The sequence below is a fragment of the Lotus japonicus genome, chromosome 1 (assembly GCF_012489685.1).
Source record: "Lotus japonicus ecotype B-129 chromosome 1, LjGifu_v1.2".
Taxonomy (NCBI): Eukaryota; Viridiplantae; Streptophyta; class Magnoliopsida; order Fabales; family Fabaceae; genus Lotus; species Lotus japonicus.
Window position 1 is genome coordinate 93026105 of NC_080041.1, and position 25824 is coordinate 93051928.

The 25824-nt window shown below is 36.1% G+C and overlaps 1 protein-coding gene across 3 annotated transcripts; it reads right to left on the reverse strand.

The window, feature by feature from the left end:
* Positions 1 to 8081: 8081 nt before the first annotated feature.
* LOC130727891 (1,4-alpha-glucan-branching enzyme 1, chloroplastic/amyloplastic-like) lies at positions 8082 to 16362 on the reverse strand. Of its 3 annotated transcripts, XM_057579168.1 has the most exons (15): positions 15942 to 16358; positions 15263 to 15382; positions 14479 to 14689; positions 14067 to 14136; positions 13709 to 13975; positions 12167 to 13073; positions 11299 to 11415; positions 11097 to 11159; positions 10639 to 10746; positions 9872 to 9973; positions 9535 to 9602; positions 9309 to 9390; positions 8970 to 9086; positions 8427 to 8558; positions 8082 to 8338 (listed from the first exon to the last, which is right to left on the reverse strand). In XM_057579168.1, the coding sequence occupies exons 1-15, from the start codon at positions 15990 to 15992 to the stop codon at positions 8312 to 8314; spliced, it is 2442 nt and encodes an 813-aa protein (XP_057435151.1). In that variant the 5' UTR covers positions 15993 to 16358; the 3' UTR covers positions 8082 to 8311. The 3 variants fall into 3 exon arrangements, 2 of the variants coding, with proteins under 2 accessions (XP_057435151.1, XP_057435150.1); XM_057579167.1 differs by having other exon boundaries at positions 8082 to 8558; positions 15942 to 16356; XR_009015457.1 differs by lacking the exons at positions 8082 to 8338; positions 8427 to 8558 and having other exon boundaries at positions 9186 to 9390; positions 15942 to 16362.
* Positions 16363 to 25824: the final 9462 nt, after the last annotated feature.

A 25824-nucleotide genomic window follows, 5' to 3' on the forward strand; every position in this document is an offset into this window, starting at 1 on the left:
GTTTGAGGTGCACATGATAATGACAAGATATAATAAGGAAAAATGTTATATTTGAATACAAAAATACATTTAAAAATTGATCATTTTACCAAATTTAATTTTTTTACATTTTCATGAATGAGTCTATATTTTAAAATAACTAAAGTTAATTTAAATTTTATTAATTAGTCTATTTTATTGTTTTGAAGATAGCATATATTTTAAATAAAATTATGCTACTAACCAATTGGTTTTCACTTAGTTTTGACATGTGATAATTAACAATAAAAGTTAACTAAATTAAGAATATCATTATTTAAAAAGTACTATATATTTAAATTATAAATTATTATATAAGTAGATAAATAGTTTTAAATAATAAGAGATGAAAATAGAAAATTAGTCCATTACTATTAAAAAATAATATTTATAATCAATTGGTTTTCACTTAGTTGTGACACGTGATAAATAAAAAATATTATTGTTTAAAAAATACTTTATATCTATATTATTAATTTTTAAATAATAGGAGATGAAAAATATTAAATTAGTCTATTACTATTAATACATTAATATTTGTAGTCTGTTTTACTATTTATGAATAATAATTTTATTTATTTTATTTTATTTAAGTTAATATTTTTATATTTATTAATGAATATTATTTAAAATTATATAATATTAAAATAATTTAATTTGGAGTTAGGATACTGAAAGAAAATATATAACTAATATCCTATCCTGTTCTATCATAGCTCCCCCTCATGATAACTTTTACACATGATGGACAGGATATGATAGAAGACATGATAGCGTTATCATATCCTGCTGGTGCAACAAACAACAGATAACAACTAGATATGATTACTATCCTTTCCTACCCTATCCTTTCCTGGCCACCAAACGTGCCCTAAAATGTCTTTTTTGATTATACTAGCGTTTTTACTTCGTGCGTTGCACGACAAATATTGATCTCATTATTTATGCACGTAATAATGAATAGACGATCTCGCAAAAATGAGTATTCAACCAAGCAAAATCACAATGAGTATCACACGACTTGCAAAATTTGTCAAAAACTTCATATATATTTAATCATAAATACTTTGTGAAAAACATTTTTAAAATTGTGAAAAAACATACTTAAATGAGATAAAAATTGATACCGAGAGTTGTAAAGCTATGAGATATAAGGGCTGAAGGGGAATGAAGAGTTAGAAAAAATTATTAGTTTTTACATGTGATCTAAATATAATTATATTTTTTTAAGTGCACTAAATATAAGTATATAGTACTCATTTAAGAAAACCAATAATAACAACATAAAATAGAATGGCCAAGCAAATTAAATAATATCGTCAAAACTAAAATCTGGCAATCACATTTTACTAATTTATGTAAAGTCGTGATGCCTCATAAATATTAACGTCATACAAATTTCATAAAATTCAGAATTATTTAGGTTGTGAATTGGATAACTTCGGAACAATCAACATTCGAGAAACATTTAAATTCTTTTAGAGACTTCCCATTAGACTGAAGATGCTTGTCAATTTGTAGAAGACAGAGTTTCTTGAAGACAGACTCTTCTAGTATCAAATATGTAAAAGATGGCAATAGATTAAATTAATTTCAAAAGTCCGTCGATCAAAGTGTATGCAAGTTTGAATCATACCTGGTTGCTTAAGAGTTCCGCGATATTCATGTTCGATGTTGTTAGCCAACAGTTTTCAAGTGTTATTCCATACGTGATATGGGCTATTCATAGTATTTGTGAACAACAATGAAGCAAAAAAGCCTTATTAATTCATTTCCTAAACGTTGTTCTTCCGTAATGATTTCACCTGCTTCTGTGACCTCAATGAACTCATGATCTGTTAACGTTGCTGTTGATGGAGCAGCTATAACAGGGGAATTCATTAGGGGTTAGATATGAACTTGTTGCAGTGAGATAAAGGTTTAAAAGCAGAGAAATAATTTGTTAATAGATAGAAACATGGTGTGGCTTTATAAAGAATTAGTATAAGAGACTTTAATATGACTCCATATTCATAATTATTACACATATAAGTCAGTTATGTATTATCATAATATTATGTATTATATATGGTATGGTTATGTTATTATAAATAGAATGAATAAATTGACATTATTCATTGATTTCGTTTTTTCAAAATTCAAATTATTTCCTTTTTAGTAGCATGGTGCTTTATTAGTATTAGAGTAAAATATACTCACCCCCCTCAAGATTTGCAAGAATGACACTCCACCCCATTCTTTTTAAAAATCTACACTCCACCCCATTTTTTATAAAGGTAAATTTTAGTGACGAAAACAAATTCCTCACTACTAAAAACTAATTACTAATTAGTAAAAATTTAAATAAATTTAATGCATATACACTATCATACATTAATTTATGAAAATAATTTTACTGAATTAAATTTAAAAAAACCATCCACTCTGTCTGTTAAGTCCACGTCCCATCTATCTCCAAATCATATTTCTCACCACAAACGGCCACCACCAAGCCTTTACTCCCTTTAACACGGCTCCACTGTCCCACAATGTGAAACCCCATGGCACCTCCATGCCTCAAAGTTTTGTTGCGACCTGAACCCCAGAACGTGAATCGCACATCCCTAAAGCCACTTGTTCAACTACTTCTTGTGAATTTCACCCCTTTAAGTTGTGAGCGAACGCTCTGTTGGTCTTAGATATTGTTGGATTTTGTTAAAAACGATGCTCCACCGCCTCGTTGGGCTCTAATAACCTCAGATCCACTTCATATTTTCATAATTTTGTTTCTCTATTTTCTTCACCCATTTGTGTTGCTTTTTTGGCCCACAACCCAATTTTGAAAATTGGAGGTATAAAGAGATTATTTTGATTAAAATTGAATTATTACCAAATATGAAAACACAAGCATGTTTCACTATGTTCGAGATATGGTTTGTAAATCGGGCAGGTGTGCTATTGCATAATTTGCATTATGAATTTACGGAGGAAAAACGCGATTGAGAGAATGAGGAGGATTGTGATGTTTTCATTTTTAAATTTATTGGATTATATTGATTTTTTTTTGAAATTATTGATTAACAATTTAAATAATAACTAATTATTAATGAAAAATATTTTTCGTCACTAAATTTGCCTCTATATAAAATGGGGTGGGATGTAGATTTTAGATAAGAATGGGGTGGAGTGTAATTCTAACAAACCTTAAGGGGGGTGAGTGTACTTTACTCTTAGTATTATTTTTCAAAAAAATTTCATTTAAATAGGGGACAAACAAACAAAATTATAGAGAAATCACTTAGGATAATTAATTTGTGTGAGTCTCTCTAACTGTGACACTTGTCAGCCAAAGAGAGGGGTGAGATAAAAATCATTCTTGAAATGTCATGTGTAAAATTATTTTGGATAACGATTTTTTTTTTAAAAGTATATAGATATGTGACCGGAGAGTGTATATATATATATATAAGACCATTTACAATGGTTTGTTTAAATTACAGGTGCCCACTAGGGTGGACCATTATTATTTTGGTCCACTGGTGCACCAGGGATATTTTAGACATTGCACTAAGGCTATTTTAGACTTTACCTCTTCCTCTTCCTCTTCCTCTTCCTCTCCTTCTCCCTCCCACTCTCCCCTTCCTTCTTAGTCCTACATCCCTCAACACTCTGAATAATCCCCAAAATTTGTTGATTTGTGAGGAAAACAGAAATGAATTATGTAACCAATATAACACAGACACAAGCATAAGCAGCAGCTTGGAGCTTCTAACTTCCTTTGGATTTCAATTCGTTCATACCACACAAGGACGAAGAAAAAGGACCCATCTTCCCCCTCCTCTTTTGGCAGCATCAAGCAACCGCACACAGCACCGCCATCCACCATTGCGTTCGACTAACCATCATCCCCAACTTGCTTCACCATCATTTTATCTTAATTTCACAGGGATGGGGAAGAAAGCTTCAATTTTTCCTTCACAAGTGGAGCCCTACAATGAAGATCACTTCAAATATGCTTTGTTGCATGCCTGAATCGCAGCTCCCAAGATAAAGATTGGGTTTTTCTTAAGATCTGGGTCTTGAAGATTCAATCTTTCTTCTCTCTTATTTTTGTTTCTGGGTTTTTAAGTCACTGCACGAGCAAGGGCTGAGGCAGCTGATGTTCTTCAGAAGGAAAATTTGATGCTAAAGGAACAAATTGAAGTGTTGATCTAGGATAAAATTTCCTTTAAAAATGCTTTTAAATACCAAAGCTCACAGTATTCTAATTATGAGGAAAAGGTCCAAGTGCTGCAGCATTTGAAGCCACTAGTGTCTCAATAGCAGGAGCATATCAGAACTCTTAAGGTCCTTGAGCTGCAACATTTGTCTCAAATTGAATGTGCGGTAGCTTATGCTTTGAGAATGTTGGATACAGAAGCAGGCGCAAGTTAAATTTTCAGATCAGAACTTTGAGAATGGCTTTGGATGAAGTTTACTTGTTTACCCTTTCATGTCTAAATGAATCCTAGCCACTCATCCTAAAGAATATTCCTAGATTCCAAATCCAATGGTATTTAACTCTGGTGCACCGGTGGACCAAAATATAAATGGTTCACCCTAGTGGGCACCTAAATTACACACTCTCAACACCACTTTTTCTCTTCCCAACACTCCACATCATCTTCTCTCTCCAATTCAACACTCTCTCAACAATTACCCACTCCAATGGTTTTCATTCAACACCCTACCCCACCACTCACCCTATCCCACCACTTTTTTATTTCATATTTTTATTTAATTTTATATTTTTATTTTTATTATTTACATAAAATTACAATTATTGTTTTAAATTAAATTAAACAATAAACACTTAACAATTTAAATTTTTTTTTTTAATATAGACAATAATTTATTTTATTTCCTTAACTTAAAAATGGAAGACAACAAACTAAGCACACAATAATTTATTTTATTTTCTTAACTTAAAATGCAAGACAACAAACTAAGCACACAACACACAAATAACGTAATTAGTACGATACAAATCATCTTCAATCACGAAACATTTGCAAACTTTGTCCATATGTGCTTCACTAGATCTGCTTGGAGTTCGTGATGAACATTCGAATCACGCAACTCGGATCTAGCACGCACATGATTTGCAAAAGCGGGTAACACCTCGGTCGAGTATGGTTGCGATGTACGAACCAAGTCTCTATTTATAGAGGAAAAAAAGTTATGAATTTTGGTTAAAAAAAAATTTCAAATTTTTTTTTTTCAACAAGATAATTCAGTTTAAAAAAAAATAATTCGGCAGACCAATACGGAAACGCCACGCGTCCCACCATGCCAGCCAGTCGTTTCTCTCTCTCCTTTCCACTGCCACTCACGCACCCTGTCTGCGCGTGTGGGCCACTCGCGCGTTGACACGTGGCACCGGTCTCAGCTCTCAACAATGTTTACCCCTCTCAACATCTCGCTCCTCCACCTCATCCTCAACAAACTCTCAACAACCACTACAAACCCTCAACAACTCTCAACATCAACTCTTAACAACCATTGCAAATGGTCTAAGTAGGGGAGGCTAGTCGTTTCAGAAAACTTTCACGAAATCAGTGGAAGATACAATCCCAAAGATTGAGGTTATAAAAAAAATCCAAAGATTGAAAACGTTGAAGAAATTTGAAGAAACAATCAAGGATAATTCTGATTTCAATGCGGTGACTTTCAATTTTAATGATAATTGGGAAAATGAAGTAATTAATACTTTTTCAAAAGTCTATTTCATATGTGGAAGTCAACTAAAATCAAATCATATTCATGTCTTCTTTAAAAAAAAAAAATCATAAACAAAAAGTCAAAAACACAAGCTGACACGGATAGGCCTTTGTGGGCCAGCGTAAACCCTCTTTTGGCTTCCAGTGGGCCGGACCAAAACTCTACTCCTAACTTAAAAAAAAGGCTAGGGCCCGGGAAGGACTTTGTAGGACTCAAAGCTATGAAAGATATTGACCAAAAAAAAAAAGCTATGAAAGATAAGGATTTTGGCCTTAAGACTTGCATTATCAGGGAGACAAAAGACACTGACCAATAAGGTCCAACATAGTTAGTAGATAGCTGAAGTCGCATTTAGTCCAGGGTTCGATCTAGGCATTGTGTATGAATAAAGATCTGTTAGTAGAGACCTACCCATTTTATGTGATCTCCAAGCCATGAGGGTACCTTGGGAGTTTTTCCTCAAAGATAGAACAGAGATAGCAGTAGGGATGTCAATGGGTACGGGTGGGCATGAATAGTATAGTATATACCTACTACCCGCTCCACATGTAAAAATTTATATCCATACCCGCTCCATACCTACATGGATATCAATTTAGTGGGTTTTAACCGGATTTTACACTATCCATGGGCACCCGACACCCATGAACATAAATGAATTCACATATATTTGTTCAAAAGAAAATTATGTTAAATATAAAATTTAACATTGGACTTTACAGTCAATCAATGTGTAAAGGAAAATACTTTTTTTCTACTATTTTTTGGGTCCAAGGGCTTCTTTTTACCATTACCATTGTATAAGTTTACTTGAAAGAGAACTATAACTCAAACACAAATTCATTAGATATTTAAGGCTTAATCCAGTTTTTGGTCCCCATCTTTTGTCATAAATATGGCTTTAGTCCCTCGCCGGAGTAAAGGTGGGGATTGGTCCCCAGTTTTTGGCAAAATAGTTGGCTTTGGTCCTTCCGGCCGGTAGGGTCATCGCCGGAGCTCCGGGAAGCTCATGTGGCATTGCCATGTCATTTAATGAGCTTAGGTGGAATTTTTATTTATTTATTTTTTGAAATTTTAAAAAAATTAGCCCCAGTAATTATGTCCCTAATTAACCTCATATATTATTTAAATAAAATCATTAAAAAGATGAAATTCAACAAAATCCTTTTGCAATACCCAGAACTCCAATGCCACAAAATCATAACTCTAACCCATATTACACAAAGAATATTCATCAAGCACCACCAACCTCCTTCACTTAATCCTTTTGCAATACCCAGAACTGATGTCACCATCAAAATACACCTCCTCCACGCAGGTATGGGTAAAGGCTGGAGTTTTATAGCAAAAGGAACACGGGGCAAAGAAAGGTGTTGGCTTTGTTGTTTTTGTGTAAATGGGTATTATTTGCTGCGGTGGATGGATGATACTCAGCAAATCTTCTCAAAACTTTAGCTTCCATGCAGAGAAGTGAGAACGATGGTGTGGTGGTAACGGACGAGATTGAGGACCTGAAGCGTCGATCTGAACCTCGCGCGATGAAGACATCAGTTTGGTGGTGACAGATCTGAGCTTTTGGGAGTTTAAGAAGGTGGTTGGGGCGGACCAGATCTGAGCTTCTGGTGCCTATGGATTCTGTTCTTGCGTATCTGTTGGTGCTGTGATTCTCCTAGCTGGGCGTGGTTGTTGCTTGTGCTTGTGTTATGTTCATGAAGATGATGAAATGATGATGAAGATCAATTTAATTTAATTAGGGGAAGTTTCAAATTGGGTTTCTGGGAAAGAAAAGATGAAGTTGAGGATGATGAAGATGAAGATTGAATGATGGTGATTAATCTGAGTTTTTTTTTTAAATTAAATAAAAAATAAATAAATATTCCACCTAAGCTCATTAATTGACGTGGCAAGAGCCACATCAGCTGGCGGAGCTCCGGCGTTGACCCAACCGACCGGAAGGACCAAAGCCAACTATTTTGCCAAAAACTGGGGACCAATCCCCACCTTTGCTCCGGCGAGGGACTAAAGTCATATTTATGACAAAGGATAGGGACCAAAAACTGGATTAAGCCGATATTTAATATACATCTATGTATATAAATATAAAAGATATTTTAGTATTTTATATATCGGGTGGGTATGGATACATCAATATTCGTACCCGCCCCATTAATAAATGGATAGTGAAAATATCCATGAAATTAATCCGTGGATACCCGTGGGCATGGGTAATTTTACCCATAGCGGGTTTTTATCCGCGGGTATCCACGGGTGTGGATAATTTTGACATCCCTAGAGATAGGTCAATATAATATGTACACAGCTACTGCCAAAACAAGTAAGGAGACTGAATATACATGAGTGTTAGTAATAATATTTGTAACACCTACAAAATATACATGGTGATTTGAGGGACAAACGTTTCCCCAAAATTTGCACCCAAGTCCTTTTATTGATATCCAAAAACCTGCTTGTCTCATCAGTCATCACTGGAATGATGGCAACTAAAAACTGGTAACATTCACAATGGAACAAGATTGTTATTCGTCTGCATCTTCTACTTCGTCTTGAAATACTTCATTTTCTGCAGCAGGAACCAATTCATCAGGAATTTTCGCCACATCTGCATTTGCTGCAGCCAATGTCTCCATTGTCCAATTGAAATTGCTAACCTCGCGTTCTTTTGAAGCTGAGGATCCATCCGGAATGTTTGCAACAATATCTGCTGCAGTAGAAGTCTCTTGTACCCCGACCAAATTGCTAATACTGTTTTCTTCTTGGCTTTCATCCACTCTATAATATACCTTTGAAAATTTTCAAATTGCATTAGCAGTTCATATTTTGCAGGGAATTGCAAGTGAAAAGCTTAACTCAAACCTAATGTTGACATGACAATTAAATAACCACTGGGATGAAACCCATTGTTGTCATGGAGCAAGGGTAGATTTGAGCTTCAGCTGTGACTATTGCATATCTGACTTGTCTTTCATAGATATTGAAGATTTAGGGGGGAACTCAACAGAAGTTTTTATGCATTAAAATATGCCATACATACAGTAAAAAGGTTTGAGTTAATCATGATTTGTTACGATGTTTTGCCAGAAATCATAAATTCAAACTTCTAAACCACCATTGAAATAAATAAATAAAAAGTTATGCAATCAAACCGGATAAAAGCAAATAAAAGAGATATTAAAAGGCACGAGATAACATACCACACAGGTACGAGGAGGGGAGAGGATCTTGAAGGAATTGGGCCGATTATTAAAATTTGATTCGGGAACTCCTGGTATGCCTTCTGGAGCGGTGAAGTGGTCTACATTGTGCCCCACCTAGAAGTGGAAAATGGTCAACCTTAGACACAAGTGCATAACCAGGAAAAATGACAAGGAACATATTCAAAAACCATAGAATAACATAGTAATGAGCACCTTCACCCTCCCATTCTTTTTGTTCTCCACACCTCACTGCCACTCACAGCACTCTGTCCCTCACTACCTCTCACAGAGGAAAATACAACAATTTATACTTGTGTGAAGATTAGGGCTTCTTACTCTTCCATGGCCTCCAAATTCCCGAGCGTCACTATCCAGTGCAACTCTATATTTCCCAGGCAAGTCACATCCAACTTTATACCTGTATGTTCAAGGTTTCTTCCAAATCATTTGTGGTTAACAGTTACTATTATAGAAATATTAATAAAACCTTTACATAAAACCAGACACACAACCTGATACAAATTAATTCCCCAAACATGAAAATTGAACACATATTGCATACCCTTCGTATGTAGTCTCTGGATGAAAATTGAACACAAATACCAGATCTCCACGTTCAAAGACTATAACCTATAAAAGAAAAAAAATTAGGCATTTAATTATAACATAGCATAGAGTTCCACTTGAGATTAACTCAGAGAAGACAATAGCTTGTAAATGATTTTATCTTCTTAAATCGCTAATTTTCAGAAACAACTTCATGATGTTCACGATACCGATGTATATTTTCTCGGAAGCATTCTTGTTTCACTCAGTCTTAATATAAATAATCTCTAATTGACTAGCAAGTAGCAAAAACACCATATTATGAATGAGTATATTACAAAAATTATATTCACCTTGTCTTCCTCATTTGTGCTGCTCACAATCTGTTTTGTTGATGCAAGGAATGAGAATTTATCATCAAGCAAATTCATAGCTTTGTCAAATGCGTTCATGAACTGCACAAATTCCAAAAACAAAAATATAACATCTCAAAGACAAGCAACAAACTGCAAGAATGAAAGAATAAGCAGTGTTCTCGACTAGGGGAAAAAAGAAGCTCCACAAAATCAGATTACACTGTTGCCTACAGCATCACACAAAAATATGCAAGGGCAAGGCCCATTTTTAACATTATTTCTTGAGCAAGGCCCATTTTAACTTAAGCCCTAGCATATCGTACGGAGATTCTGAACTCAGAGCTAAACAGAGATTCCAATGAAGTTTTAATTTATGAATGTCCATAGTTGATGAGGATTCAAATGCAAATTACATGTATCGGCTTACACCATTTTTGTCATCTTCATTAAAATCGTATTCGAAAAAAGTGTAAATGAGGAAATTTTCATATTGTATCTTTAAATATTTATATTTGCTCAGCGCAATTAACAAGGAATTATTTTCTTTTATAATTTGACTAAGTGGATTATTTTACCGAATCAGGTTCAAATGTGAGCAATCTTTAAAAGAAGATAGCTTGACTCATACAGGTATAACATCCACTTAAGGACTCAATTGGTGTTAAAATTGCGCAAGAAATGAAGCCACAAACAAAAGAGATGTCAAAGTTCTGTGTCCAGTGAATAAACACAATACGTTGAGTATGTACACACACATATATTACCTTATATCTCAAGTGATCTGTATCCACCAGACTCCACTGACGCCTGCACTTCTCATAACTCCATCCATTGCCTTCTCTTGGGAAATCAATCCACTCCGGATGGCCAAACTAAAAATGGCCTCATGAGTACAATTTAACAAGTGATAACATGGTATACAATTATAGCAATGAGCGATGCTTGACAATCTCCAGCTTAGCTGCTATTGGAAATAAATAATGTGCAGATAATTTCACAGGGGGCTAGCTCGTAGGAGAAACCCATCCACCAAAAAAAGAACAAGAAAAAAGTAGAGAGGAAACATTCAGTTCATTCCTGTATAAACATCACCTCATAGGAATCCATTTTTCATGAACAATATGCATTTTTATTCAATGAAAAGGTAAAGGTCAGTTGCAACATGCAATAACAGTGAGCAGCACTTTTGCAGCAGAAGTTACGTAATATGCAATATGCATACCTCATTGCCCATGAAATTAAGGTAGCCCTCTCCACCTAATGACATGGTTATAAAATGTATCATCTGCAAAATATTAAGATAACAAATTAACAATGACTATAAGGAGATTATGAAGCAGCGTTAATTATGTATATATTATCAACTTCATGATTCAAATTCTATATAATTGTAGTCCAATAGTCTTTATGGTCAGATGAACAACCTTATGAAGAGCAATCCCTCGCTCGATAGTAGGAGAAGCATCAGCCAAGCAAGACATGCCAGAATAAATTTCCTCATCCATCAGTAAAAATGAAAAAGTCTTGTCCCCAACAATGGACTGCCAAAAGCAAAAATAAAAATAAAAAAATAAACAATAATAGTGCAGGCATTAAAAAACAAATCAAATAACAGAAATTCTCGATTACTCGTCCCCTGTAGTTTCCATCATTTACCTGTTCACAAATTGTTGGTGATTTTAGAATCATCAATGTATTTTAGTAGTAATGTGATCTACTATAGGCTGATGCAATTATGCGTTAGGCTCGGAATCGAGTCAGGTTAGTGCGGAGTGCACGCTCGGTGAGCCAATGCATAATTGACCGCGAATACGAACCGGGGTCCAAGGGGCGGAGCCCCTGGCTGGGGTCCCGCTGTTAGAAATTTTTTCTGAACGTTTGTGACCCTAGTTTGAAATTGTTTGAAAAGTTGTGACTTAATTTCGAACAGTTGTGACCATTCGTGCAGCCTCTTATATAAGGTTGCTTGCAGCCTAAGGAATGAAGACAAAAAACCAGAAACAGTATTCTGAAACAGATATTCGAACAACACAACATCTCTCTACTTTCTTTATCTGTTCTCTTGTGCCAAGAAACAGATTGACTGTCAAGCATTATCCCAACAAAGATTTCGTGAACCCAGGCAATTACAGGGTCGAAATAATTTGTTCGGAAAGTGGACGCTCACGATTCTTGACTTTATCCAGGATTATCACACCCGATTTTCTAACACAAATTAGTTTAACCTAAATTCTTATAGTATTTTTTCCATCACAAAGTAACACTTAACATAAAAATATCAAAAGCTCATACCTGGTCATGACTTTCAGCATAAGACACACATTTCTCAGAGTATCTCCTATTTGTCAAACTCAAAGAGATTTCCTTCATAGACCATTCATGGTCTTTCTTGTTCTTCAAGTAGTCAATCCACTTGTCCGGGATAGCCATGGCTAGACGATAGTCAAAACCAATTCCCACCTCAGAAATTGGACGACCAAGTCCAGGCATGCCAGAAACATCTTCAGCAATTACAGTTGCATCTGGCAAAATATTATGGATCAGAGAATTAGCCAGCATTAGATAGACAACAGCATCCACGTCTGTTGCTTCACTAAAGTATTCATTATAATCCCCAGAAAATGCAATGTTGACTCCATGGTGATGGTACAGCATTGATGTTACTCCATCAAATCGAAATCCGTCAAATTTGAACTCCTCAAGCCACCACCTCAAATTAGATAAAAGGAAACGAAGAACTTCCCAGTTGGCATAGTTAAAGAGTCTACTATCCCACAATTTATGATAGCCTCTATCTCCAGTGTGGAAGTATGATTCTTGTGAAACTTGGCCAACATCAAAGCCATTAAGTCCATCAGTAACATTATTACTAGCATGACTATGGACGACATCCATCAAAACATGTAAGCCTAGGCTATGGGCCTTATCTATCAGATATTTAAGATCTTCAGGGGTTCCAGATCTACTGCTCACAGCAAAAAAATTAGTTACATGATACCCAAACGATGCATAATAGGAATGCTCCATCACAGCCATCAGCTGGACTGTATTATAGTTATTGGCCCGAATACGTGGCAGAATATCATCTGCAAATTCCTTGTACGAGTTTATGCGGGGCTCAGAGCTACTCATTCCCACATGAGCTTCATATATCCGCGGGGCCTTGGGCTTCGGTGGACGAGGATATTTAAACTGATACCTGCCAAACAAACAAGAGGGTGAACAAACAGCTGAGATAATTTCACCAAAACTTAATCAAGGGTGGAATGAGGAAAAATATAGACATCAAACAGATAAGCCCAGAAAAGGCTTCTTTTTATTACCGGTCATATAAATCGAATAAGGAATTGAAAAAACCTGGAACTCCTAGCATTTGTACATGAATTCTATCATAACACAGATTTGAAATCATTATTTGTTCATTCAACAATCAGGATTTAAATTGACAATTTTAAATAATGACATGTGATAGGAATTTGGTATAATGCATTGGCAAACAAATTTAGTTTATTTAATAAGAAATCTTATTTCATGTTATATTTCCATTCCATATATGTCCCAGAGATGAGAAAATTCGTTTATTATTTAATTGAAATAATTAAGAATATTTTGATCCAAAATATAATTCAATTTTTAATCATTTCTTTTGAACTGAGTTAATGTATTCATATAAAAAAATTAAAAAAGAAATTATTCACATAATTTTAAAATCAGTTGATATGTTGCATACATTGAAGTCCCTTTTAGTATTGATACTTCAACTTCAATGCTATGCTTAATTCTTTACTGAGGATAACAAGTCAACAGATATTCTACATATGTGAATAACAGGACCTCTCTGAAAGCGGTGGATCCCAATAGACACCATCATATGGCGCAGCAAATTTGGTAGGATCTACAGTGGCATATTTAATCCAAGCCGGAATGCGGTCAGCCCAGACTCCACCATGTCTGAATCTAAACTTCACTCTAGAATTGTGAGGTATAGCTGGATTCCCAGCAACATCAGGGATCTTAATACTCCAGACACCAAACTGATTTTTTTCCATTGGGTGATTGGAACCATTCCATTCATTAAAATCCCCAATAATTTGTGCTTCCCTGCATTGAAAGAGATGTGAAATCTGAAAAGAAAAGTGAATAGAACAATGGCAACGAACATGACTAATTTGTGTTGTTTGATATAACTTACTGAGCAGCAGGTGCCCACTCACGGTACACAATGCCACCTTCTTCTCTGTTGAATCCAAATTTCAAATAACCTGAGAGAAAAGAGGGAAGGGAAAACAAAAAGAAACATTATATTGAAGCTGCAACTAGTCTCAGCCAATAAATTAGTAAGGCATTTTAACAGAAATATAACAGTTGATAGTTAAATGAAATTGTTTTCATTCCAACATAATCAATTGATTGTGTTCTAGATTGGCTTGTGCATGCCAGACAATTTAATATGACTTCTCTACTACCACTAACACTCACTATCAAGAATCAATTAATACCCCGGCTTTATCATGAACATCTAATTTGTAGTTACCTAATCTTAGTAGGCATAGATATATAGAAAGGGAAAATAGAAGGGAAACAATGCCAGCAATTACAATCACCTTGTGCAAATTCCTCAAGACCTCCTTCATATTCTTCAATTAGCTTTTTCTGGTCTATATATCTCTTCAGTCTACATTTGAAGTGATCTTTAAATGGTTTTATGGCTGGATCGATATGCAAGATGCCTATATTTTCTAAATCTTCCTCAGTGGCAGACATTGCTGACTTGTTATCTGTAATAACAGCTACGCCCTTGAAACCAGTGCTCACCTGGTTGTAGGAAAGCACACTGAAATAACTTATCCACATGCAGCACATCACATATGTAGATAAAGATATGTAAACTTTCATTTTTCTTTAAACATACAGCACATCAGTACAAATGCTTCATTTCATTTTCATTAATTCCCTAACCCTTTGACCGGTCATTAGTCATTACTATCTGGGAAGAGACAAGTAGAAATTTGAGGGAATATTAACACAATATAATACCCACTGAATTTGTTATCTGCTTTCTTTAGTACATTCATGTTTAAACTGTAATTGAAGGTGGCTCACCAAAACATGAACCATAATCAAATTTAGGAACTGCTCACCACAGAGCCAAACACAATAAACCTTATATTTCAAAAGAAAATCAATTCCAACAAAGTGTGCCAGCTAATTCATATGACTAAACCAATCTCAAGTTTTATCTCAAGACCATCTACCATACGCAAGACCTCCAAATGACACTGAACACTACTTAGAACTTTGGACAGGACAGCACATGTGCATCAAAGTTTGTCAAGAAATGTTAACCCGATTGTTTATGTAAGAGACATCAAATAGAGTCAACTATACCCTCTCATGTATTGATCTTCTTGATCCGAAACTGAACCTATTGCATCCCTTTGGATTTCTATACCCAAGAACCAATTCTACTGAGTTTTGCTTGGCGAGATCCTGCTTATTCCTCGAGTTCTGCCAATAAGAAAAGTAGAAAATTATAAAACATACAAGCAATCAATACACAGCCGTAAGGAGCCAACAGTCCAGATCACTGAAGTTTAAATTGAAAATGAGTTTTGGAAAGAGATTACATTCAATGAGCAAAAGCAAGTAGTTGTAGTACATATCTAAACTATTAAAGGCAATATTTGAGTTTTACCCTACTGTAAGAGTTTTGAACAATTGAACATCGAGCACAAGCATGTTGTCACCTGCATTTAAATTTGGAGAAAACCAGGGGTGTGTTTGGGATAAATAGAACCCAATTCAGAACCTCTTACTATAGATAAATACAGAAAATTACTAAAAAGAGAAAAAGTCATTCACTAACTAGTCATAACAGACTAGAAAACCAGTTCATGTAACGAAATCTCTTGAAAGAAAAATTCACAGTATATCTCAGGCTAATTTTCTGAAATGAACAGTTACACCCCTAGGGTTACAACATTTTTTCAACAAAAAGAAAAAAGGAAACAAATGGTGTTAAATATGAAATCAAAATCTCAGAAACAAATAGAAATGAGTGAATTACGTGAGCGGTAGAGGCAATGTTGAAAGATTGGAGACTGAAAGAGGTGATCATCTTCTTCAAATGCTCGAGCTCTGGTTCGATCACTTGGTCTTCAGCTACGAGAGAAGTGAAGTGTGTTGAAGAAGAGAGGCATTAAATTAAATAGCTACGACTACTATTTTGCTTGCTGAGTAAGGGAGGGACCCAATTTTCACATGAATTATTAACCGTCTTTTTCATTTATTTTCAGTGTTTGATTACAAACAAGAAAGAAACAGAGCAAAGTATATAGGATATGCTTTTCCCCCTTTAAAGTAAGCAAAGCCTCAACGGCGGAAGAGCTTCCATCTGTTGAAATTTCACGAGCACTCAGGTCCTTCTCTTCCTCACAACCGTTCAATTTTCCAGCACGAAGTAACATGTGTTTTGCTTTGGTTGGTCCTGCCTCAAAACTCATCAGTGAACAGTGAACTTGACTACTTGAGATCACTTTTGTAACATGTTCTGGTCCTTGACTAATTTTTTGAGTTTCTTTTATTTTTTTTAAATAATTTTTTGAGTTTCTTTTATAACATGAACACCACTTATGTAAGTGTTTTGAAAAGCCTATGTAATTAATTTTATCATCAACATGATTTTTTTTTCTAACCAATGATCTAATTTTTTTAATAAGTCATGAGAAATATATTAAAATAAAGTAAAATAAGAACTTCAACTTAATACAAGAAGAAAGAATGAGAATTAAACTAATTACACCTAAATACAACAAATTACAGTGTCATAAAATATCTCTCCTATTCATGTGATCCCACCAATGATCTACATGACTACATATAAGCTTTCTTGAGTTTATTTTTAAAAAGTGGTCAAATTATTTATAAATACTAACTTATGTTTATATATAACTTATTTTCATCTTATTTTAATAAGTCTATTTAATTTGCCTACAAACAAACGTTTATGTGATAAGCGCTTGTTTACCCATTATTTCATTAAATAATCTATTTCCTCAAATCGGTACACGTTTGTTTTTAAAAAACCATACAAAAAAATGGGTTAATCGTCTACTTAGCCCCTGTCTTTGTCTCGCCGTCTGAAATTAGTCCCTCCCCGGAAAATTTACAAATCTGGGTCCTCTCGTTTGCAATAAGTATGAAGCAGGTCCTCGCCGGAGCCCGGAGCTCCAGCGAATGATGATATGGCATGGTGACTGGATAAATGAGGCTGACGTGTCAAGGAAAAAAAATTAAAAAAAAATAATAAATACAAATCAGTTTTAATTAATTAAAATTTCCTAATTAACCCTAACATCTAACTAATCCTAATCAAAGTCCAAAAACTAATCTAATTAACAAAATCATTTCCCCCTAAATTAAATTAAGAAAATAAAATTGAATTAAAAACCCAAATTAACCCCAATTCCAAATCTCTAAACAAAAATCCAATATTTTGAACCATCTTCATCTTCATTCTTTTTTCAATCATCTTCATCTTCATGAAGATCTTCAAATTCATTATCAAACCCAAAAAAAAAAAACCCCAAAAGCTCACTTCCACAACACCCTTTCAAACCCATCATCAATTTCACTTTCCACTCTCTTATTCTCATAAAAATCCATAAAAGATCAAGAACCAGATTTAAGTTGAAAAGAACAGCTTCATCATATAGTTCAAAAATATCCAGAAAATCAGATACAGACACAGCACAAGGCAAATACAGGCACAACACAGAAAATCCAAACTGCAGAACCTCCTCTGCCTCTCTTCCTGTAAGACCCAAAATTTTAGAATTAAATAAATAAATAATTTTCAGATCACGCATAGGACTCTGTGTAAGCGTGAGAGGAACTTGACTTTCGCTTAATGTTTGGATTAGTATTATGAAGAAGAAAACGTTAGTAAACGACTAATTTACACTTAAAGACACGATGGAAACTAATTCCAAAAATCTTCAGAGAAATGTTAGAACTTCTCTTAATCCTTCCATAACAGGCGTTTCGATACGAAACCCTGGAATGTACGAACGTCCGATTCTAATTCTCGGAGGTTTGCCGAAACTAAATCACTGATAGTTCAAGAAACCTAAAATCAACCGACGATGAAGACTTTTTCTATTCGGAGCTTCAAATGAAGATTCCACACGCATACACCTATTTCTCTTGATGTTTCCAACCTTTTTTCAGAATGAAGTTTTCTCATCCGACATCAACGGCAAAAAGTAGTTTTTCGGGTAAAATCGATTTACACCGACTTTGGATCGTTTGATTTAATTTCAAGAAACCTGTTTTGAGTTCTGGAATTCTGTCGCCAGAACCTATCTTAGAATTCACGGAGGAGTGTGCAGGAAAAATCGGAATCGCGAAATATTCATTTTCCCGCGTTTTCCATTTTCTATATATAGCTTGAAAAATGAAAAAAAAAAAACAAAAAAAAGCATCACCATTTTCACATTGTGGCCGTGGGTTTCTTGGAGGAAGGAGGAGAAAAGTGATTTTTGCCGATTCTTGCCTGATCGTCTCACAGTTCGTTGCTACGCGTAGGCCTCGAGGTACTGATGTTTTTCCTTACCTCTGATCGTAAATTCTGTCGCTATTCTCTATGTTTTTCTGTGCTCAAAGTTTTGAGCTTTTTGTAAAACTGTCCAAATAACTTGATTTCTCTGTCTAAACTTATTCCCTGCGTGCCCCTGAGCATGTTTAGCGGATTACATTTTGCTGAATGTCGCCGAAAGGCCGCCGAGTTTCAATTCTGCTTGAAAAACCCATTTTTGGCTAAAGTTCCGTCATTTGGGCTTAAAACTCTCGACTGAGCTTAGCGTTAGTAGGATTAGTCGTCATAATCGTCGTTTGTGTCGACCCCATCTAATTTGTTTTTCGAAATTCTGATTTTGAGTTTCCGAGCTAAAAATATTGACCAAAATACCCCTACGACAGTTTTCGACCCGATAATTTTTCTGAGAGTTTCCCTAGCCTAGATATCGCCTAAGAATACCTAGGAATTGATTTAGACCGAAGAAAAAGTTCGGAAACCCTATTTTTGAGAGTGGCCGAAACCTATTTGCTAGGGTACCGTGTCCAAAAATAATTTTTGGGTCTCTATGACCTGAGCTATAGCGTAGCTCTTTCTATTGTCGAAATTTTGGCGTTGGTTTCGTGTCATTCCGAGTTCTGTAGCTCGAGTTATGCTCGTTTTAGCGAACGAAGTCTCCGTTGTCAATTTGTGCTTAAATAGGAACTCTGAAGCTTTAAAAGCTTTCTTTACGATTTCGATTAGTGTTATTAGATAGTGTTGTTTCTAGTGAGGCTTGTGTTGATGATTTTGTTTCCTTGTTCTAGGTTCGCAATTTCCATGCCCAACTTCTACTCACGAAGGTAAGGGTAACTCGGTTTTAGAGTGTCTTTGAGTCTTGCATGCTTTTAACGCACTGCCTGTGTTTGAGATGAAGATGTTTATATTGATTGGCAGATGATTATGATTATTATGCTTGTTTATGTTGACTGTTTCTGAGGCTTGTGCCAAATGTTTTCTGAAGGCTTCGGTCGAGTGAACTTATGGAGACGTGTGTCTCCGTTTTCTGAGAGGCTTTGGCCGTTTACTGGTTTCTGTCATTGAACTGAGTTGGTATGCAATTGAATTGAGTTATGTTCGTTGATAATAGGAATAACATGTGGTTACTCCGAATAAATCATTGGTTTGGGCATTGTTGTTGATTGACTTGGCATATAGGGCTTGGTCTTTAAGTGGCGATGAGGTGGGGTGTGGTCCCGCGGGATTGTCACGTCTTTCGAGACGTTATTAAGTGGCGATGAGGTGGGGTGTGGTCCCGCGTGATTGTCCCGTCTTTCGAGACGTTATTAAGTGGCGATGAGGTGGGGTGTGGTCCCGCGTGATTGTCCCGTCCTTCGAGGCGTTATAAAGTGGCGATGAGGTGGGGTGTGGTCCCGCGTGATTGTCCCATCTTGTGAGATGTTCTAAAGTGGCGATGAGGTGGGGTGTGGTCCCGCGTGATTGTCCCGTCTTGCGAGACGTTGCTGATCGATCCATTTTGGTAGAAGCATATAGTTGCATTATAGGGAACTAACACCTAACCCTATGTTGTTGGATTTTAGTTATTGGTTTATTGATATATATGATTTGATGTTACATTGTTGAGGTTATTATTATCTGAGTTAATCTATGTTAAGTTGTTGATATATGAGTTGAGTTATGTTGCTAGTTTATTTACCATGCTAGGTAATTAAATTTGAATAGCATGATTTTCTCTTTTATACATGGTAATTGCATGGAGTTAACCCTTTCTATTTGCTACTTGTTGTTTGGGCGCTTAACGCTATTAGGCGATGGAGAGCCTTCCGCTGAAGCTTAGCTGTTCGAGTTGGAGATCGTGATCGTGGGCGGTCGAATAATGGTGGATGAAGCAGTTGCTTCTCCCTTTTTGGTGGACTATGTTTGAGTTTCTTTCTCCATCTGAAAACTCTGTTGTTTAAACCTTATCTTCGCCACTTGTCCAAGTGAGCGTACTTATTTTGGAAACTTGCTTATGATATTTCTTTCGATGTTTCTAATCTTTCTTCAGAAGAAAGTTTTCTCATCCGACATCAACTGCAAAAAGTAGCTTTTCGGGTTAAATCGATTCACACGACTTTGGATCGTTTGCTTTAATTCCAAGAAATCTGTTTCGAGTTCTGGAATTCTGTCGCCAGAATCTATCTTAGAATTAACAGAGGAACGCGCAGAAAAAATCGGAATCGCGAAATTTTGATTTTTCCGCATTTTCCCTCACCTATAAATAGGTGAGAAATGAAAAAAAATCATCACCACCATCACCAAGAGGCCGCGAGCTTGAGAGGAGAAATGGGGGAAGTGATTTTCGCCGATTCTTGCCTGATCGTTGCACCGTTCGTTGCTACGCGAAGACCTCGAGGTATAGATGCTATTCCTTACTTCTGATCGTCAATTCTGTCGCTTTTCTCTATGTCATTCTGTGCTCAAAGTTTTGAGCTTTTTGTAAAACTGTCCAAATAACTTGATTTCAGTGTCTAAACTTATTGCCTACATGCCCAAGAGCATGAATATCCGGTTGTTTTCTGCTGAATCTCGCCGAATCGTCGCGGAGCTTCAATTATGTGAAAATACCCATTTTCTGACCAAAGCTTCGTTCTTTGGATTAAAAACACTCGAATGAGCTTAGTGCCAGTAGGATTAGTTGTCATAAACGTCGTTAGGGACACGCTCATCAAATTTATTTTTCAAAATTCCGACTTTGAGTTTTCGGGATAAAAACACTGACCAAAATACCCCTGTGTTAGTTTTCGACCCGATAAATTTTCTGAGAGTTTCCCTGGCCTAGATATCGCCTAAGAATACCTAGGAATTAATTTCAATCAAAGAAAAAGTTCGGGAAACCCTATTTTGATAGTGGCCGAAACTTATTTGCTATGGTACCGTGTCCAAAAATAATTTTTGGGTCTGTATGACCTGAGTTATAGCGTAGCTCTCTCCATTGTCGAAATTTTGGCTTTGGTTTCGTGTCATTCCGAGTTTTGTAGCTCGAGTAATGCACGTTTTAGCGAATAAAGTGTTTTTCTACAAAACTTGAATCGAGTCAAAACTCATCCATTCAGGGAAAGCCCTTCCATTCGTGCCTAAATGTTGTACTCTGAAGCTCCTTGAGCTTTGTCTAACGTTATTTAGTATTGTTTCGATTGTACCGACTTATTTTGATTGATTCTTACTTTGTTTGCTCTAAGGTTCGTTTGTGGAAACCTTGGACTTGACTGAGCAAGCTTGTGAGTGTGACTTACACTGTGATTATGGAGGAACTAGAGGTGAGGGCAACTTATCTTGCTAGCTAATGTTTTAGGCGTCAATGAATTCGACTTGATTTATTGTTTATGCACCTGATTGTGATTGACTGGGAAACGTTTTCTGAGGCTTCGGCTGACAATGTTGAATATTTATCGCTGCATTTGTTTTTGCTATTGATTCACATGCTATGTGCTAAATGGTTAATCTAGGATGTGTTGATATTGATTCACATGCTATGTGCTAAATGGTTAATCTAGGATGTGTTGATATATGTGCCATGACTTTCGGATTGTGCTAATTTGATTATGCAATTACACATATATCTGTTGTACGTCAGAGTGAGGATAACGGGCAGTTATGCCAAATTTATCATGAGATTTTGGGAAAGTTTGACTGGACGAACGGAGGTTCGGGCCTTGTTATTGTTTTAATGGATCTAGACCTTCTCTGAGAATTACTTGGGATGATGAGATCTTTTAAACTTATAAGATTATAGATAAACCTAAATGAAAAATATTTTACAAGAGAAATTCATAATACACTAAACAATCTCTGAACCCTTTAAATAATGATAACAATGTCAGATGAAAGCTTAGGGCTTGGATGTTAGTTTTGGAAAATGAGAAGTGTCGCCGAATCCAAGTTTTGGGGAAACTAATAAGTTTCTGAGTATGTTTGTACTCTTCGCTCGATGAGCAGTTTGTGGTTTGGCTATCTAGAGGATAAGTCGGGGAACTATAAGTTTACAAGTACATTGGTACTCCTTCGCTCCTTGAGCAGTTTATTTAGCCATCCAAAGGATGAGCCGAGAAGCTTCACTGAGGCATGAGACTTCGTGAAAGCATGGAACTTCACTGAAGCGTGAGACTTCATGAAAGTGTGCAAATTCACTGAAGCGTGAGACTTCGTGAAAGCAGAAACTTCACTGAGGCGGGAGACTTTGTGGAGACGGGAACCTTCGCTGAAGCGGGAGACTTTGCGGAGGCGTGAAACTTCACTGAAGCGTGAGACTTCGTGAAGATGTGAAACTTCATTGAAGCGGGAGACTTCATGAAGGCGCGAAACTTCACTGAAGCGTGAGACTTCATGAATGCGTGAAACTTCACTGAAGCGTGAGACTTCGTGAATGTGTGAGATTTCACTGAAGCGTGAGACTTCGTGAAAGCGTAAGACTTCATTGAAGCGTGAGACTTCATGGAAACGTGAGATTTCATCGTCGTTTACCCTAGGGCAAACGACAGGGAACATTTGTTTAGTTAGACACTTGTGCGTTGGGAGGACGATACATTGTTTGACTAACCTTATCACCTAACTTCATATGTTGAGATTTTGATGATTTGATATTGGTGAACGTCGTCAGGTTATTTGTTGAATTGTTGAGATATTGAATATTGTGTTGTTACTAAAGATTCGATAACATGCCATGTATATACCTTAGGGTAGGCAATGCAGAACTTATATGTATATATACAACATATATATACCCCCTTATTCTTCACATGTTGCTTGTATTATCTATCATATTCTGTGAGTTGACCCTCGCGCCTTGGCTTTGTGTTCATGTTTGTGTTTGGGCGGTCGGCCTGCTGCCAGACGTTCAACAGCTGATTCGTGATAGTTTGTCGTTCGGGGAGGACCCGAAGCGAAATGACTACTACTGAGCCTTCGACGTGGAACCGGACTTCATGCAGGATCGGATGAGGGTCAATGTTAGGGGTGTAGTATATCGGGTGTCGTTGTCATAGCTCTGATTGTCATTTCTTATTTTGGGGCAGGGTAGGTCCCCGACTATTAGCTTGTTGTGTGGTTCTCTTCCATGAGAATCACAGGGAGTTTGTCGGACGTAGGAGGTCTTTTGGAGGCCGTTATGGGCTGACTTACTTTCTTGGAGGACTGTATTTATAAAGGTTATGACTCTGACTATGGGTCACACTTATTTTCCTGCGGGCACCACTTTCAGTTACTTTCCGTCACTTGAGGACACTCGTGACGATGTTTTTAGTTGCAGCGAGGGCTGTACTTATATTGTATGTTAGTCGCTGTTAATCGCGATTGGGTTGAGTCTTTATTTCGACATGTCTTTTTATTTAAACAAAACGAAAAAAAATATACCAGCTTTTCCGCTTTATTTGATTTTTGGTTACTAAAGTAACGCCACCGAAATCGGGGTGTTACATGGTTGGTGACTATTGCCAAGGTGGCGCACAGAGGATGAGAGAGGGGTCGCGATGCTTGCAGGGGCATAGGTCACAAAGCCTACCCAGGCGAGGGTTCACAAAACATCTTGAGGAGAGGTGGACGATGAAGCGACCAATGGAGGGTGGCGGGGATGGCCAAAACATAGGAGAAAGAAAGAAATTAAAACTCACTTATTTCGGCAATAAACCACTATACTCACCTCACCTAATTTTTTTTGGGGGGGGGGGGGGGCTAAATAAGTAGGAGTGGAACCTCTTAGCGGAGGAAGAGAACTCGCTGGGGAGGTGGCAACATTGTTGTTTTTGAAGAGTCCTAGCAGAGGTGCGAAAAGAGTAACATATCCCAACTAGAAATAAGAGCATTATACATTTTTCTTTTATCCTTAAAAATTGACAGTTTTTTTATAGGCAAATGTTAGTTGTTAATTGTTAGAAAATTAATTCATTCACAAAGGTTTGGATTTTTAACCTTGCCCTTCATATCTCGTAACTCACCAAGTGAGATACCCATCTCACCCCAAAAGAAATTGACAACCTAAATATGCTTTGTTAAATTTAGGCAAGCCCAATGAAACAGTTGTAAAAAGCCCAAATAGCTTAACAATTACATCTAATTTCATTGTTATTTTCACAATCCTATAATTTTTTTTATTAGATTTTTTCACTTGTAAGTTTTTTATTGAGTGTGTCATTGAAGAACTCAATTTTCATAAGTAGAAAATTTGTGAAGTAAAATCGCTCATTTTAAAACTTGTATCAGTTTCAAATCACACAATTACAATGATGATGGACAAAAAATACAATCAAACATATGGATTCACATAGATATCCAAGTTAAAAACGAACACATGAATTCGGTTGAAATTTAGATGCCTCACTAATAGAAGGACTCAATTTTCATAGGTAACAAATTTTGGAAGTAAAATTGCTCATTTTGAACATGAGTTTTAAATCACATAATTGGAATAGATGGTGGATGAAAAATATGATTAACCCTATAAAAAAAAATGAAGCGTTTTTAATAGCTTCAACGTATGTACATGAATAATCATCATATCGTATACAGGTTTAGATGCAAGTAAGAGTATTTTTCTATGGACATAAAATCTCCAAAATGCTACTAGATCCACAAATTATCATTTCTTTTGTCATCATCATTATCACCCTATTTTCTAAACCAGCCGGGAAAATGGAAAATCATTCAGCAAATTAGATATCTCGATCGAACTCCAGTTAAGCTCCCATCAGTCCACATTATGTTGCCTTTGATTTCTTTTTTGTTCACAGTATGTTCAAAGATTATTTTTACATAGATAGGAGATCAGCTTATGGTGGGATAGCAAATGATATGTATGGCTCTATCGCATCCACTAATACTACCATCAGAATTTGTCTTTTACAATATCGCCATTCAAATTCATGAAAAACGCACAGGTGTCTGCTGGGGTTACCGCAAACTGATCATGAATATTTGTGATTACCAAAATGAGTTATTTTCTTCCCAATGTGAACAGAAAGATTCGACTATCAATCGTGAAGGTGCACACTGAGTAGCTGATCCTCATCTGAAAGGGCATGTAGTACCAAATAGGGAGGGAGGGAGGGCACACGTTTCTAGGACTTTAGTTTGCGTGACATGGTCATGCTGTACCAACAACAACCAATTGACTCTGGCCACGTAGTGAAGAAAACTCCAAAAACAAGATAAGGAACCATGAATGCATGACGTTCTCATATATTATAACGATTGTTTTTCTCAACTTAATCCATTCACTTCTCTTCTTATCTATCCATTTTATGCCCACCATAAATAAAATTAAATACTAACTTTATACTACCCTTTAATTAGTAATAAAAAAATATATACGAAAAAAGGATAAGCATTAAAAAAATAGGAA

Bases quoted from the DNA above. Each gene is read 5' to 3' on its own strand.
- LOC130727891 (XM_057579167.1), bottom strand. From the start codon at position 15,992: ATGATCACCTCTTTCAGTCTCCAATCTTTCAACATTGCCTCTACCGCT. The intron at 14,690-15,262 runs GTATAGTTGACT...TCCTACAACCAG, and splicing joins GAAGATCAATACATGAGAGG to GTGAGCACTGGTTTCAAGGG. The intron at 9,087-9,308 runs GTAAGAAGCCCT...TTCCACTTCTAG, and splicing joins AATTTGGAGGCCATGGAAGA to GTGGGGCACAATGTAGACCA.